At 49.5% G+C, this 12,488-nt stretch overlaps 1 protein-coding gene across 1 annotated transcript in view; it reads left to right on the forward strand.

The window, feature by feature from the left end:
* NKPD1 (NTPase KAP family P-loop domain containing 1) overlaps positions 1–12,488 on the forward strand; it is a 195,499-nt gene that overhangs the window by 81,091 nt on the left and 101,920 nt on the right. The window contains 1 exon segment of the mRNA XM_030219752.1: positions 10,987–11,118. Coding sequence (XP_030075612.1) covers positions 10,987–11,118 — 132 coding nt within the window.

Consider the following 12,488-nt stretch of genomic DNA (forward strand, 5'->3'; position numbering starts at 1 on the left):
CAACTCTCCCTATCAGAGGCCACGGAGGAAAAACATACAGTAGCTGTTGTTCCGGCCATGGCTGGAGAAGAGCGTCCAATCCTGTGGATCCTGGCTGCCGTTTGCGGCTGAAGAACTGAGGAACTTTGGCATTGCAAGCCATGGCTGTGAGATCCATTACTGGTCTTCCCCAATGTTGACAGATCAGCCGAAAAGCTGAGTCCGACAGCGTTCATTCCGCTGCATCCAAAAGAGTCCGGCTGAGAAAATCCGCTTGAACATTGTCTTGACCCGCAATGTGCGCTGCCGACAGACTCTGACCTTGTGCCTCCGCCCATACTAGAAGACGAGACGCTTCCACTGCCAAGGGAAGACTGTGAGTGCCCCCCCTGCCAATTGATGTAGGCCACCATCGTGGTGTTGTCTGAGAATACACGAACCCCCTGCCCCTGCAGAAGGTCCTGAAAACTCCGCAGCGCATTCATGACTGCTCGCAACTCCAGACGATTTATCATCCAAGTCTCTTCGAGAGGGGTCCACGATCCTTGGGCTACTTGATGAAGACAATGGGCTCCCCAGCCCGCAAGGCTGGAATCCGTCATGACTACCACCCAATTGGGAGACGCCAGAGACACACCCTTCTGCAAATTGGCTGACTGGAGCCACCACGCAAGACTGTCCCTGGCCCGGCTCGACCAAGGAAGGTGTCGTTGATAATCCAGCAACATCGGTGACCATCTGCTCAAAAAGAAATTCGAAATTCTGAAGAGGCCGCATGTGAGCCCTTGCCCATGGAATGACCTCTAAGGTCGCCGTCATGGAACTGAGGAGCTGAATATAGTCCCACACTCGTGCAGCGTGACAACTCAAGAAGGTCCACACCTGAGAAAGCAATTTGATCCTTCGCCCCTTGGGGAGAAACACCTTCCCCCGCTTCATATCAAATTGCACTCCAAGATACTCCAGACTCTGAGTAGGAATCAGATGACTCTTGTCCATATTGACCACCCAACCTAAGGATTGCAACACCGCAATCACACAGTCAGTGACCACTCGACTCTCCTCTGCTGTCGTCGCCTGAATCAGCCAGTCGTGGAGATATGGATGCACTCGAATCCCCTCCTTCCGCAGGAACGCCGCCAACACCACCATGACCTTGGAAAAAGTGCGTGGGGCAGTGGCCATTCCGAAAGGAAGGGCCTGAAACTGAAGTGCTGACCCAGCACCGAAATCTGAGAAATCTCTGATGGGGCTACCAAATGGGAATGTGCAGGTAAGCTTCCCTTAAATCGAGAGCTGTCAAAAACTCACCTGGTTGAACAGCAGCAATAACTGCCCTTAATGTCTCCATGTGGAAGTGACGAACCCGCAAAAACTGGTTTACTTTTCTGTGATCGAGAATAGGCCGAAAAGCCCCTCCCTTCTTTGGAACCACAAAGAAGATGGAGTACCGACCTGTGCGCCTTTCGAGAGGAGGAACAGGCACGATAGCCCCTATCCTTAGCAGGTCTCGCAAACACTGCAGAACCGCTGTCCTCTTGGCCTGCGATACACAGCGGGACTCCAGAAAAAAGTCTGTGACAGGAGAGAAGAATTCTAGCTTGTAACCTTCTTGCACCACATCGAGGACCCACTGGTCCGAAGTAATTCTGGCCCACTCTGGAAGAAACAGAGAAAGCCAACCACCGATCTGCTCTCCTCCCGAGTGAACCTGCGCCCCATCATTGGGAGGCCCGAGAAGGAGCCCCCTGATGAGAGGGGGGTCCAGCCGGATGCTTCTCATTGCGAAAGGAAGAATGCTGCCCAAAACGAGGACACTGAAAGGCTGCGTTGGACCGCCCCTGGCGATAACGTCGCGTCTCTCTGTAACGTGACTTTGAGGCTCCCTGCCTGGAAGTAGACTTGGGTCTATCCTCCGGAAGATGCTGAGATTTGGAATCCCCCAAATCTTTAACAATCTTTTCTAGGTCTTCCCCAAAAAGCAATTTCCCTCGGAAAGGCAATTTAATGAGCCGTTGCTTAGAGGCCATATCTGCAGCCCAATGATGGACCCACAGAAGACGCAGAGAGGAAACGGTCAAGGCCATGAGTTTGGCCGAAGCACGGACCAAATCATACAAGGCATCCGCCAAGTACGCCAGCCCAATATCTATCAGCGGCATCTGAGGAGTTCCCGGCATATCAGACTCCGAAATCGAATCCATGACAGAATGTAGCCAACTGAGACAATCTCTAGCCCCATAAGAACTACAAACAGAAGTTTGAAGTGTCAAAGCGGCCACCTCTAGCCATCTGTCTTGCATATCCTTAAGTGCCACACCACCTTCCACTGGAAGAGTAGTCTTCTTAGTGTCCGCCGTCACCAGGGCATCTACCCTAGGTAGAGCAAACTGTTCTAAACGGTCCGCTGAAACTGGATACAGCCTGGCCATAGCCCTGGCTACTTTCAGTCCCTCCCCATCTGGATCCGCCCACTGGGCCAAAATCAACTCTTCAATAGCTTCATGAACCGGAAAGGCCTTAGAAGATCGTCTGGTACTAGCCATCTTGGGGTTGACCGCCTGAGAAGCCGCAACCTCAGGGTCCTCTATATTCAGGGCTTCCAGCGCCTGAGAGATAAAGGAAGGCAACTCCTCCTTATGGAAAATCCTCACGGCGGAAGAGTCCTCTGGTTGGTCAGTGAAGACACCATCCTCTACCCCCGTCTGCTCCGAGAGAGCCACCATGGAGGAAGCTGCAGGCGACCGTATGCAGGACCCCTCCTCAGACCCCAAAGAAAGCCTAGGCTTTTTAAGGGAGGAGAAATCCTCTGGGGAAAACCCCAAAATCTCTTGGTTACCCCCAGACCCCCTGAGAGAATCAAAGGCCAAAGCTGTCGCAGCTGCATGAGAGGAGGGCAAGGCCCTTTTCAACAAAAACGCCTGATGGAGTACATAAGTACATAAGTAATGCCACACTGGGAAAAGACCAAGGGTCCATCGAGCCCAGCATCATGTCCCCGACAGCGGCCAATCCAGGCCAAGGGCACCTGGCAAGCTTCCCAAACGTACAAACATTCTATACATGTTATTCCTGGAATTGTGGATTTTTCCCAAGTCCGTTTAGTAGTGGTTTATGGACTTGTCCTTTAGGAAACCGTCTAACCCCTTTTTAAACTCTGCCAAGCTAACCGCCTTCACCACATTCTCCGGCAATGAATTCCAGAGTTTAATTATGCATTGGGTGAAGAAAAGTTTTCTCTGATTTGTTTTAAATTTACTACACTGTAGTTTCATCGCATGCCCCTAGTCCTAGTATTTTTGGAAAGCGTGAACAGATGCTTCACATCCACCTGTTCCACTCCACTTATTATTTTATATACCTCTATCATGTCTCCCCTCAGCTCTCTCTTCTCCAAGCTGAAAAGCCCTAGCCTCCTTAGTCTTTCTTCATAGGGAAGTTGTCCCATCCCCGCTATCATTTTAGTCACCCTTCGCTGCACCTTTTCCAATTCTGCTATATCTTTCTTGAGATGCAGCGACCAGAATTGAACACAATACTCAAGGTGCGGTCGCACCATGGAGCAATATAACGGTATTATAACATCCTCACACCTGTTTTCCATACCTTTCCTAATAATACCCAACAATCTATTCACGCTCCTAACCGCAGCAGCACACTGAGCAGAAGGTTTCAGTGTATTATCGACAAGGACACCCAGATCCCTTTCTTGGTCCATAACTCCTAACGTGGAACCTTGCGTGAGGTAGCTATAATTTGGGTTCTTATTTCTCACATGCATCACCTTGCACTTGCTCACATTAAACGTCATCTGCCATTCAGCCACCCAGTCTCCCAGTCTTGTAAAGTCCTTCTGTAATTTTTCACAATCCTGTCGCGAGTTAACGACTTTGAATAACTTTGTGTCATCAGCAATTTTAATTACCTTGCTAGTTACTCCCATCTCTAAATCATTTATAATTATATTAAAAAGCAATGGTCCTAGCACAGACCCCTGAGGAACCCCACTAACTACCCTTCTCTATTGTGAATACTGCCCATTTAACCCCACTCTCTGTTTCCTATCCTTCAACCAGTTTTTAATCCACAATAGGACATTTCCTCCTACCCCATGACCCTCCAATTTCCTCTGTAGCCTTTCATGAGGTACCTTGTCAACCGCCTTTTGAAAATCCAGATACACAATATCAACCAGCTCCCCTTTGTCCCATGTTTGTTTACTCCTTCAAAGAATTGAAGTAAATTGGTCCGGCAAGATTTCCCCACACAAAAGCCATGCTGACTTGGTCTCAGTAATCCATGTCCTTGGATGTGCTCTGTAATTTTGTTTTTGATAATAGCCTGTACCATTTTCCCCAGCACTGACATCAGACTCACCGGTCTATAATTTCCCGGATCTCCCCTGGAACCTTTTTTAAAAATGGGCGTTACATTGGCCACCCTCCAATCTTCCAGTACCACGCTCGATTTTAAGGATAAATTGCATATCACTAACAGTAGCTCCGCAAGCTCATTTTTCAGTTCTATTAGTAATCTAGGATGAATACCATCCGGTCCAGGAGATTTGCTACTCTTCAGTTTGCTGAACTGCCCCCATTGCGTCCTCCAGGTTTACCGTGAAGTCATCAGGGTTACTGTGAAGTCAGTAAGTTTCTCCAACTCGTCCGCTTGAAATACCATTTCCAACACCGGTATCCCACCCAAATCTTCCTCGGTAGTAAAATAAACTCTGGCGAAAACTCCTCCCCTGCAACGGAGGAGGTCGCAGCCATGGCACCTGCACCCACAGTGCCTGACAACCCCCCCCCCCCCCGACTCCCTTAGCAGTGGAGAAGCTTTGCCCAAAACCGCTACCGGAGCCAGCTCTGCGACCGATCACAAAATGGTGCGAGAATCGCCAGGCTCTGGGTGGGAAAGCACGCTTTCGTGGGTGGCCACTGCTCTGTTGAGTCCCGCAAAATCAGCACACCCTGTACTGCAAAGGCCCACCGCCGCATCTGGAACAGCGTTTTACCGCCTCCGCTGCCATCGCCCGTCACCGAACAGGAACCCAGCAGGACTTACCCCAGACTGGAAAAGCACGGGAACTGACAGCTGATCTGAAGAAAAAAAACTCTCCGACTTCACTTCGAGGCAGGCTCAGACAAGCAGGCAACAGAAAACAGAACTTGGACAGCAGTAACACAAACCTGCTCTCAGCAAAAACACACTTCCCTGTGCTTCTGTGTTTCTCTTTTAAATAAATTCTATGGTTCTCTTCTTTTTTTTTTTTTAGTGAGGAGGCAGAAAAAAACAGGGAAGGAAAGGAACAGCAAAAGCCTGTTCAGGGGGAATTTGAGGTGCAGCAGGGACCCATCAAATGCGTATGCTGCCAAAGGGGACACCACCAGTCCGCCACCCCCGGCTCAAACTGGCCACCGGCCCAGGAGTACCTTCAGAGACTTTGGCCCCAGTAGCTGAAGAAAAAGCCGTCCACCACCTGCTGAGATAGAGACATACTGACTGAGGAAGGAGCTGGTTGTCTAGCATCACTGCCTTTAGTTTGTTTATCTCCATTTCCACCTGCTGGTAGGCAGACTTAACCCACTAATTCCTGGATTCATCTGCTGCAACTGACAAGGAAATGTATATTGTAACAAAGCCCCTGGCCCTCAATACTTCCCTTGATTCAAAGGAATAGGGCTAGTTGTCAGCTCCTCAGAACCAAGGATAGGGCCCTTGCATCTAACAAAAGAACCCAGAGATGTTTATTCAGCATCAGTAGCCCTTGTTTTCCAGACACTGACCACGGGGTGAAAGTCTCTCCATCACTCAAATGGCTTCTTTCACCAGCAAATACTGCTCTTACTTGGAGAATCACCAACACCTTTGTCAATCTATATCACGTACTCTTCTGGCAAAGGTACACAAGAACAGACATTGCTTAGTTTCACGGGTTTATGCAAATTAGTGTTTTCAGACTCCACCTCTTTTTAGGCAAATAGACTTTCTACAGAAAAGACTGGCACAATCTCTTGGTGGTTTTGTACTTGCCAGCTTGCCTTAAACTAAGTTCTAAAAACTGGCCTGACTTCTTCTAGGCAAGGTATACAGCCACAACACCAGTGGTTCCCAAACCTGGTCCTGGAGGCATCCTAGCCAGTCAGGTTTTCAGTATATCCACAATGAATATTTGTGAGATAGATTTGCATGCAGTGGAGGCAGTATATGTAAAACTTTCTCATGAATATTCATTGTGGGCTTCCTGAAAACCTGACTGGCTAGGATGCCTTCAGGACCAGGTTTGGGTGGGCCAATAGGTTGGATGGATGGGCACTAGAGAAACACCTGCCACCTGATATGCCCTGCCCACGCACCTACTCCTACCGCACACCTACCCCACTCCCAATAACTTCAATGGGCGTAGCAGTGCTGGCCTCAGTTGCTGTAGGCCACATTGAGAGCTAGGGGAAATAAGAGGGTGCACTCTTCATCCTCCACTGAGCCACGGTCCACCAACATATATATGCTTCCCCCAAATGTGCCCTAAATACAGTGCTTTTTTTGTGCCGGTACGCGCCGATACGGCGTACCGGCACCTTTTTTTTAGATCCGAAGTTGTGCTGGAGCCGGCTCTCCTCCCTCCCCCGAGCTAGCATGGAGTCCCTCCACGCCGCCAGTTGACCCTTCTGCCACTTGACCCGGCCGGCACCTGACCCAGCATTTTTTAAAAATCTACAAGCGGCGGTGCGGTGCCTCGTGTCTGAGTAAAAGAAGAAAAATCGCTTCGTCGGCCGACCTTCCCTCACTGTGTCCCGCCCTTGCGAAAGTTACATCAGAGGGCGGGACACAGTGAAGGAAGGCCGGCCGACGAAGCAATTTTTTCTTCTTTTACTCAGACCCGAGGCACCGCTCCGCCGCTTCGTAGTTTTTTTTAAAATGCTGGGTCAGGTGCCGGCCGGGTCGGGTGGCAGAAGAGGGTCGTCTGGCAGCAGGTGGGGACTGGGTCGGGGAGGGGGGGCTTAGATGGGAGGGGGGCTCAGGTGGCTGGAGGGAGGGGAAGCAGGGGAACGAGGAGAGTCGCTGGACATGGGTGGAGGGCAGGGGGGATGGGGGTTGCTGGACATAGGTGGATGGCAGGGGGGACAGGAGGGTCGCTGGACATGGGTGAATGGCAGGGGAGGGGGGTTTCTGGACATAGGTGGAGGGCATGGGAGGACAGGGGGGACAGGAGGGTCACTGGACATGGGTGGATGGAGGGGAGGGGGTTTCTGGACATAGGTGGATGGCAGGGGAGGGCAGGGAGGACAGGAGGGTCGCTGGACATGGGTGGATGGCAGGGAGGGCAGGGGGGACAGGAGGGTTGCTGGACATGGGTGGATGGAGGGGAGGGGCGTTTCTGGACATAGATGGATGGCAGGGGAGGGCAGGGGGGACAGGAGGGTCACGACATGGGTGGATGGAGGGGAGGGGGTTTCTGGACAGGTGGATGGCATGGGAGGGCAGGGAGGACAGGAGGGTCGCTGGACATGGGTGGATGGCAGGGGAGGGGGGTTTCTGGACATAGGGGGATGGCAGGGGAGGGCAGGGAGGACAGGAGGGTTGCTGGACATGGGTGGATGGAAAGGAGGGGGTTTCTGGACATAGGTGGATGGCAGGGGAGGGCAGGGAGGACAGGAGGGTCGCTGGACATGGGTGGATGGCAGGGGAGGGGGTTTCTGGGCATAGGTGGATGGCAGGGGAGGGCAGGCAGGACAGGAGGGTTGCTGGACATGGGTGCATGGCAGGGGAGGGGGTTTCTGGACATAGGTGGATGGCAGGGGAGGGCAGGCAGGACAGGAGGGTTGCTGGACATGGGTGCATGGCAGGGGAGGGGGTTTCTGGACATAGGTGGATGGCAGGGGAGGGCAGGAAGGACAGGAGGGTTGCTGGACATGGGTGGATGGAGGGAAGGGCAGGAGGGAGGGTTGCTGGACATGGGTGGATGGAGGAGAGGGAAGGGAGAGAGAAGAAATGCTGGACATGGGTGGATGTAGGGCAGGCAAGAGAGGAGGGTTGCTGGACATAGGTGGATGGAGGGGAGGGCAGGGGAGAGGAGGGCTGCTAGACATGGGTGGATGGAGGAGAGAGAAGAAATGCTGGGCATGGATGGAGAGGAGGGAAGAGAGAGGAAGTAGATGAGATGAGGGAAAAGGAAGAGAGGAGCAAAACTACACATGGATGGAGAAAATAGGCAGAAGCTGGATCCACTGGACAGTCAAGTCTGCGGAGGACCCAGCTTTTACTTATGGATATAGAGCAAGAAATGAAGAAGAAAGGAGGGAAGTAAAGAAATAAATGGAAAGGAAGCCCTGGAAATGGAGTTAAGTGGACAGATAGCAGCAGAATCAGATACTGGGTCAGCATGATCAGAAGAAGAAAGTCAATAGACAACAAAGGTAGAAAAAAAATAATTTATTTTCATTTTAGTGTCTGGAATATGTCCAATTTGAGAATTTACATCTGCTGTCTTATTTTGCACTGGGTATACTGGAGCTGTAACAGCTTACAGAAATTATTTATAATGAAAAAAAAATCACATTATTTTTTTCTCCTATACTAGTATAATATTTTCACTGATGTCTATTTATATGCGCTATGTCTGGAATAAGGGGTGTGGCTAACGTGGGCGTGGCTATAATAGGGGTGGAGTCATATGTGGTGACCGCCCACAGTGAGTACCGGCACCTTTTTTCCTATAAAAAAAAGCACTGCCTAAATATTACAGTGGGGCCATAAAATATCAATACAACTGTGAAGAAAACTGAACAAGCCAAAGTACTATAGAATACTACATAGAAAATTGATGCTAACAGAATACTTTGGTCACACACACAGAACACAAATGCCAAATACAGAATAAGTGACCACAAACCATAAACAAATTAAATCAAAATCCCAAGAGGCCAGACCTTGCATTTAGCACAGAACAGAGAAATACAAAGAGATGCATTTTCTCCTATACTGTGCAAAATATGATAGCACATGCAAGAGAGGGGAGGTACAACTAGGGCAACTGGGTTTGGCCCCCTAGCCAGAGAGAACCCCAGGCCAGTTGGAAGCTGAAGAAGGTGCAGCCTGTTAGTAAGCTTTGGGGTCCCTTCCTAAATATCTGCCTTGGGCCCCAGCCATATTCTAACACCAGCTCTGGCAGGATGTACATTTCAAATCTGACATATTCTAATCACAAAATAGAAAAATAAAATTCTTTTTTTCTACCTTTTGTTGTCTGCTCATTTTATTTTTCCAAGTCATGTTGGTCCCAGGCTCTGGTTTCTACATCCTTCTGTCTTCTCTTAACTCACTCACCAAGGTCTCATGTCCATTTGATATTTCTACTCTCTCTCCATGCCCACTATCCATCTTCTTCCATCTCTGTACCTCAATCTTCCTCCATGTTTAGTATCTCCCTTACTCTGTGTCCCTATATTTCTCTGTCCAGCTTCTCCCCTCTCTTTGTCCCCAGTGCCATTATATCTCTACCCTCTCTGATCCTACCCCATCCAGCTTCTCTCCCTCTCATTCCCTCCCCTTTCCAGCATCTGGTTTGGTTGCTTGATTCCCTGCCTGCCTGCCCGCCCTCCTTTTCCTTTGCTGTAGGTTAGTATTTGTTCCCTTTTCCTTCATCTCCTTGGTCTGGTATCTCTGTTTCCCTTCCCTCCCTCTTTGTGCTGTACCAGCAGTTCTCTTCCTTCCCTCCAGTTCTCCTTCCCCTCTTTCTCCCACGTCCAGTAGCTCTCTCCCTTCCATCCAGATCCCCTCCTCCTCTTCCTCCCACATCCAGCAGCTCTCTCCCTTCCATCCAGTCCCCTCTTCCTCCCATGTCCAGCAGCTCTTTCCCTTCCCTCCAGTCCCTTCTTCCTCTTCCTCCCCTTGTCCAGCAGATCGCCAGTCCCTTCCTCCTCCCCCTCCCATGTCCAGCAGCTCTCTCTCTTCCATCCAGTCCACTCCTCCTCTTCCTCCCTTGTCCAGCAGCTCTGTCCCTTCCCTCCAGTCCCTTCTTCCTCTTCCTCCCTTGTCCAGCAGATCGCCAGTCCCTTCCTCCTCCCCCTCCCATGTCCAGCAGCTCTCTCTCTTCCATCCAGTCCACTCCTCCTCTTCCTCCCTTGTCCAGCAGCTCTGTCCCTTCCCTCCAGTCCTTCTTCCTCTTCCTCCCTTGTCCCAGCAGATCTCCAGCCCCTTCCTCCTCTCCCTCCCATCATGTCTAGCAGCTTTCAGCCACTTTCCTCCAGGCCCGCCCACCCAACCTTCCTTCGCTGCTGTCGCCTGCCTTTTCCCCGCGGCTCCGGGTACGGCCGTTTGGGAGGCAGCGTTCAGCATTGCCTACCCATTGTGAAATAATTCTTCTTCTCCCCAGGCTCTGCTGCATCGGTTTTTCACCCATCGCGCAACGCTGCCATTCTCACAGGCAGCTCCGCTCCCCCCTGCCACGTCCATCTGACCCTACATAAACAGGAAGAGCATAGAGAGGGCCGGATGGACGCGGCAAGGGGGAGCAGAGCTGCCTGTGAGAATGGCAGCGTTGCACGACGGGTGAAAAACCGATGCAGCTGAGCCTGGGGTGAAGAAGAATTATTTCACAGCGGGTAGGCAATGATGAACGCTGCCTCCCGGATGGCCGTACCCGGAGCCGCAGGAAAAGGCAGCAACAGCAGCGAAGGATGTTGGGTGGGTGGCTGGGTGGGCCTGGAGGGAAAAAGCACTGATAAATTAAAAAAAACTAAAAAATAACACTGGAGCTGCAGGGCTACATGTAGCTCTGAACTTTCTAAGAAAAGCAAGAACTACATCTACAAGAATGCAGTAGTTGGGTGGGGGGAAGTAAAACCAAGTCTGGAGTCACTCTAATGTACAGTGTAATAATTTAAAGTAACATTTGTTTTAAAATGTGACAATGCTTGGAATTATAACCATTTGAATATGAACAATGACAACAACATCTCTTTGCCTACCAGTGGAATGACAAGAGAATCGATGACTTATTTCTAGGAAAACAGACCGAGGATGACATTTACTGTGCTTGCCTTTCTAAGGCACTCTGCCACATCCCCACGCCAGTCACTGTTGGGTTCTATGCCCCATTTGGAAGTCGTGTGTATATGCTCCTGGAGAAAATAACAAGTAGGTATGAGGGTTCTATGCTTATTACACAGTTCCTCCTATTCATCACTTGTATGTGATTTTCTGGTGTTTTCTTAAGGGCATTATCTAGTGCTCAAATTTCATTGGTATGTGGGGAGAAAACCCTCCAATCTACTATCAAGTCATACTAAGACACCAAGTGACCACACAACTGAATAGATAAAATCTTGCAATATTCCATAGAAAAAAACATTTAGGCCTGGGGTGGTACCAGAAGATAATGTTGTAAACACCCTCTGAATCTCCAGGACAAGGAGTGGCACCCCAAGTTGTTGTTGCGCCACAGGGAAAAGACAGGGAAGGCCAGAATCCTTCAGGTAGTCCAAAATTGAGGGACCTGGAGAGCTGTTATCCGACGAGTGCATAGCTTCGCAGACAGCTCACTCATTCATGAACAAACAAAAAAAATGGGTTTTTTTCCTCGTAGATTTCAATTTCATTGCTATGAGAATAAATTAAGCAAATTGTTGACAAGAGTTGCCTGGTCCTGTTCCTCCCTTTTGGCTGTAGATGGGACTCGGTTCCATCGCCCCCAGGACCTTGCTCAGGTTTTTAATGATTGTACTATGTACTCGTCGGATAACAGCTCTCCAAGACCCTCAATTTCGGACTACCTGGGAGGACTCTGTTTTCACCTTTTAACCACTTGTAATACACAAAAGAACCATTACCTCCTATCCCATGACTCTCCAATTTCCTCTGGAGTCTTTCATGAGGTACTTTGTCAAACGCCTTTGAAAATCCAGATACACAATATCGACCGGCTCACATTTATCCACATGTTCGTTCACCCCTTCAAAGAAATTTTATAGATTGGTGAGCAAGATTCTCTTCACTAAATTCATGTTGGCTTTGTCTCATTATATCCATTGCTTTTGAATATGCTCATAATTTTGTTCTTTATAACAGTCTCTACCATTTGCCCTGGCACCGACGTCCAGGCTCACAGATCTATAATTTCCTGGATCACCTCTGGAACCTTTTTAAAAAATTGGGCATTACATTGGGCCACCCTCCATCTTCCAAAACCATGCATTGATTTTAAAGATAAATTACATATTGCTAACAACAGTTCTGAAAGTTCATTTTCAATTATATCAGCACTTGGGGATGAATACAATCCGGTCCAAGAGATTTGCTACTCTTTAATTTGTCAAATTGCGCCATTACATTCTCCACTTCACTTTTTAACCATGCTGGCTGTCATTTGGTCTTCCTTCCTCCTTTTTTAATAAACGGAATATATTTCACCTGGGCTTCCAGGATGGTATTTTTGAACAGCATCCAAGCCTGATGTAAATTTTTGACCTTTGCAGCTGTTCCTCTAAGTTTGTTTTTCACCGTTTTTC

The sequence above is a fragment of the Microcaecilia unicolor genome, chromosome 11, assembly GCF_901765095.1.
Source record: "Microcaecilia unicolor chromosome 11, aMicUni1.1, whole genome shotgun sequence".
NCBI classification, from domain to species: domain Eukaryota; kingdom Metazoa; phylum Chordata; class Amphibia; order Gymnophiona; family Siphonopidae; genus Microcaecilia; species Microcaecilia unicolor.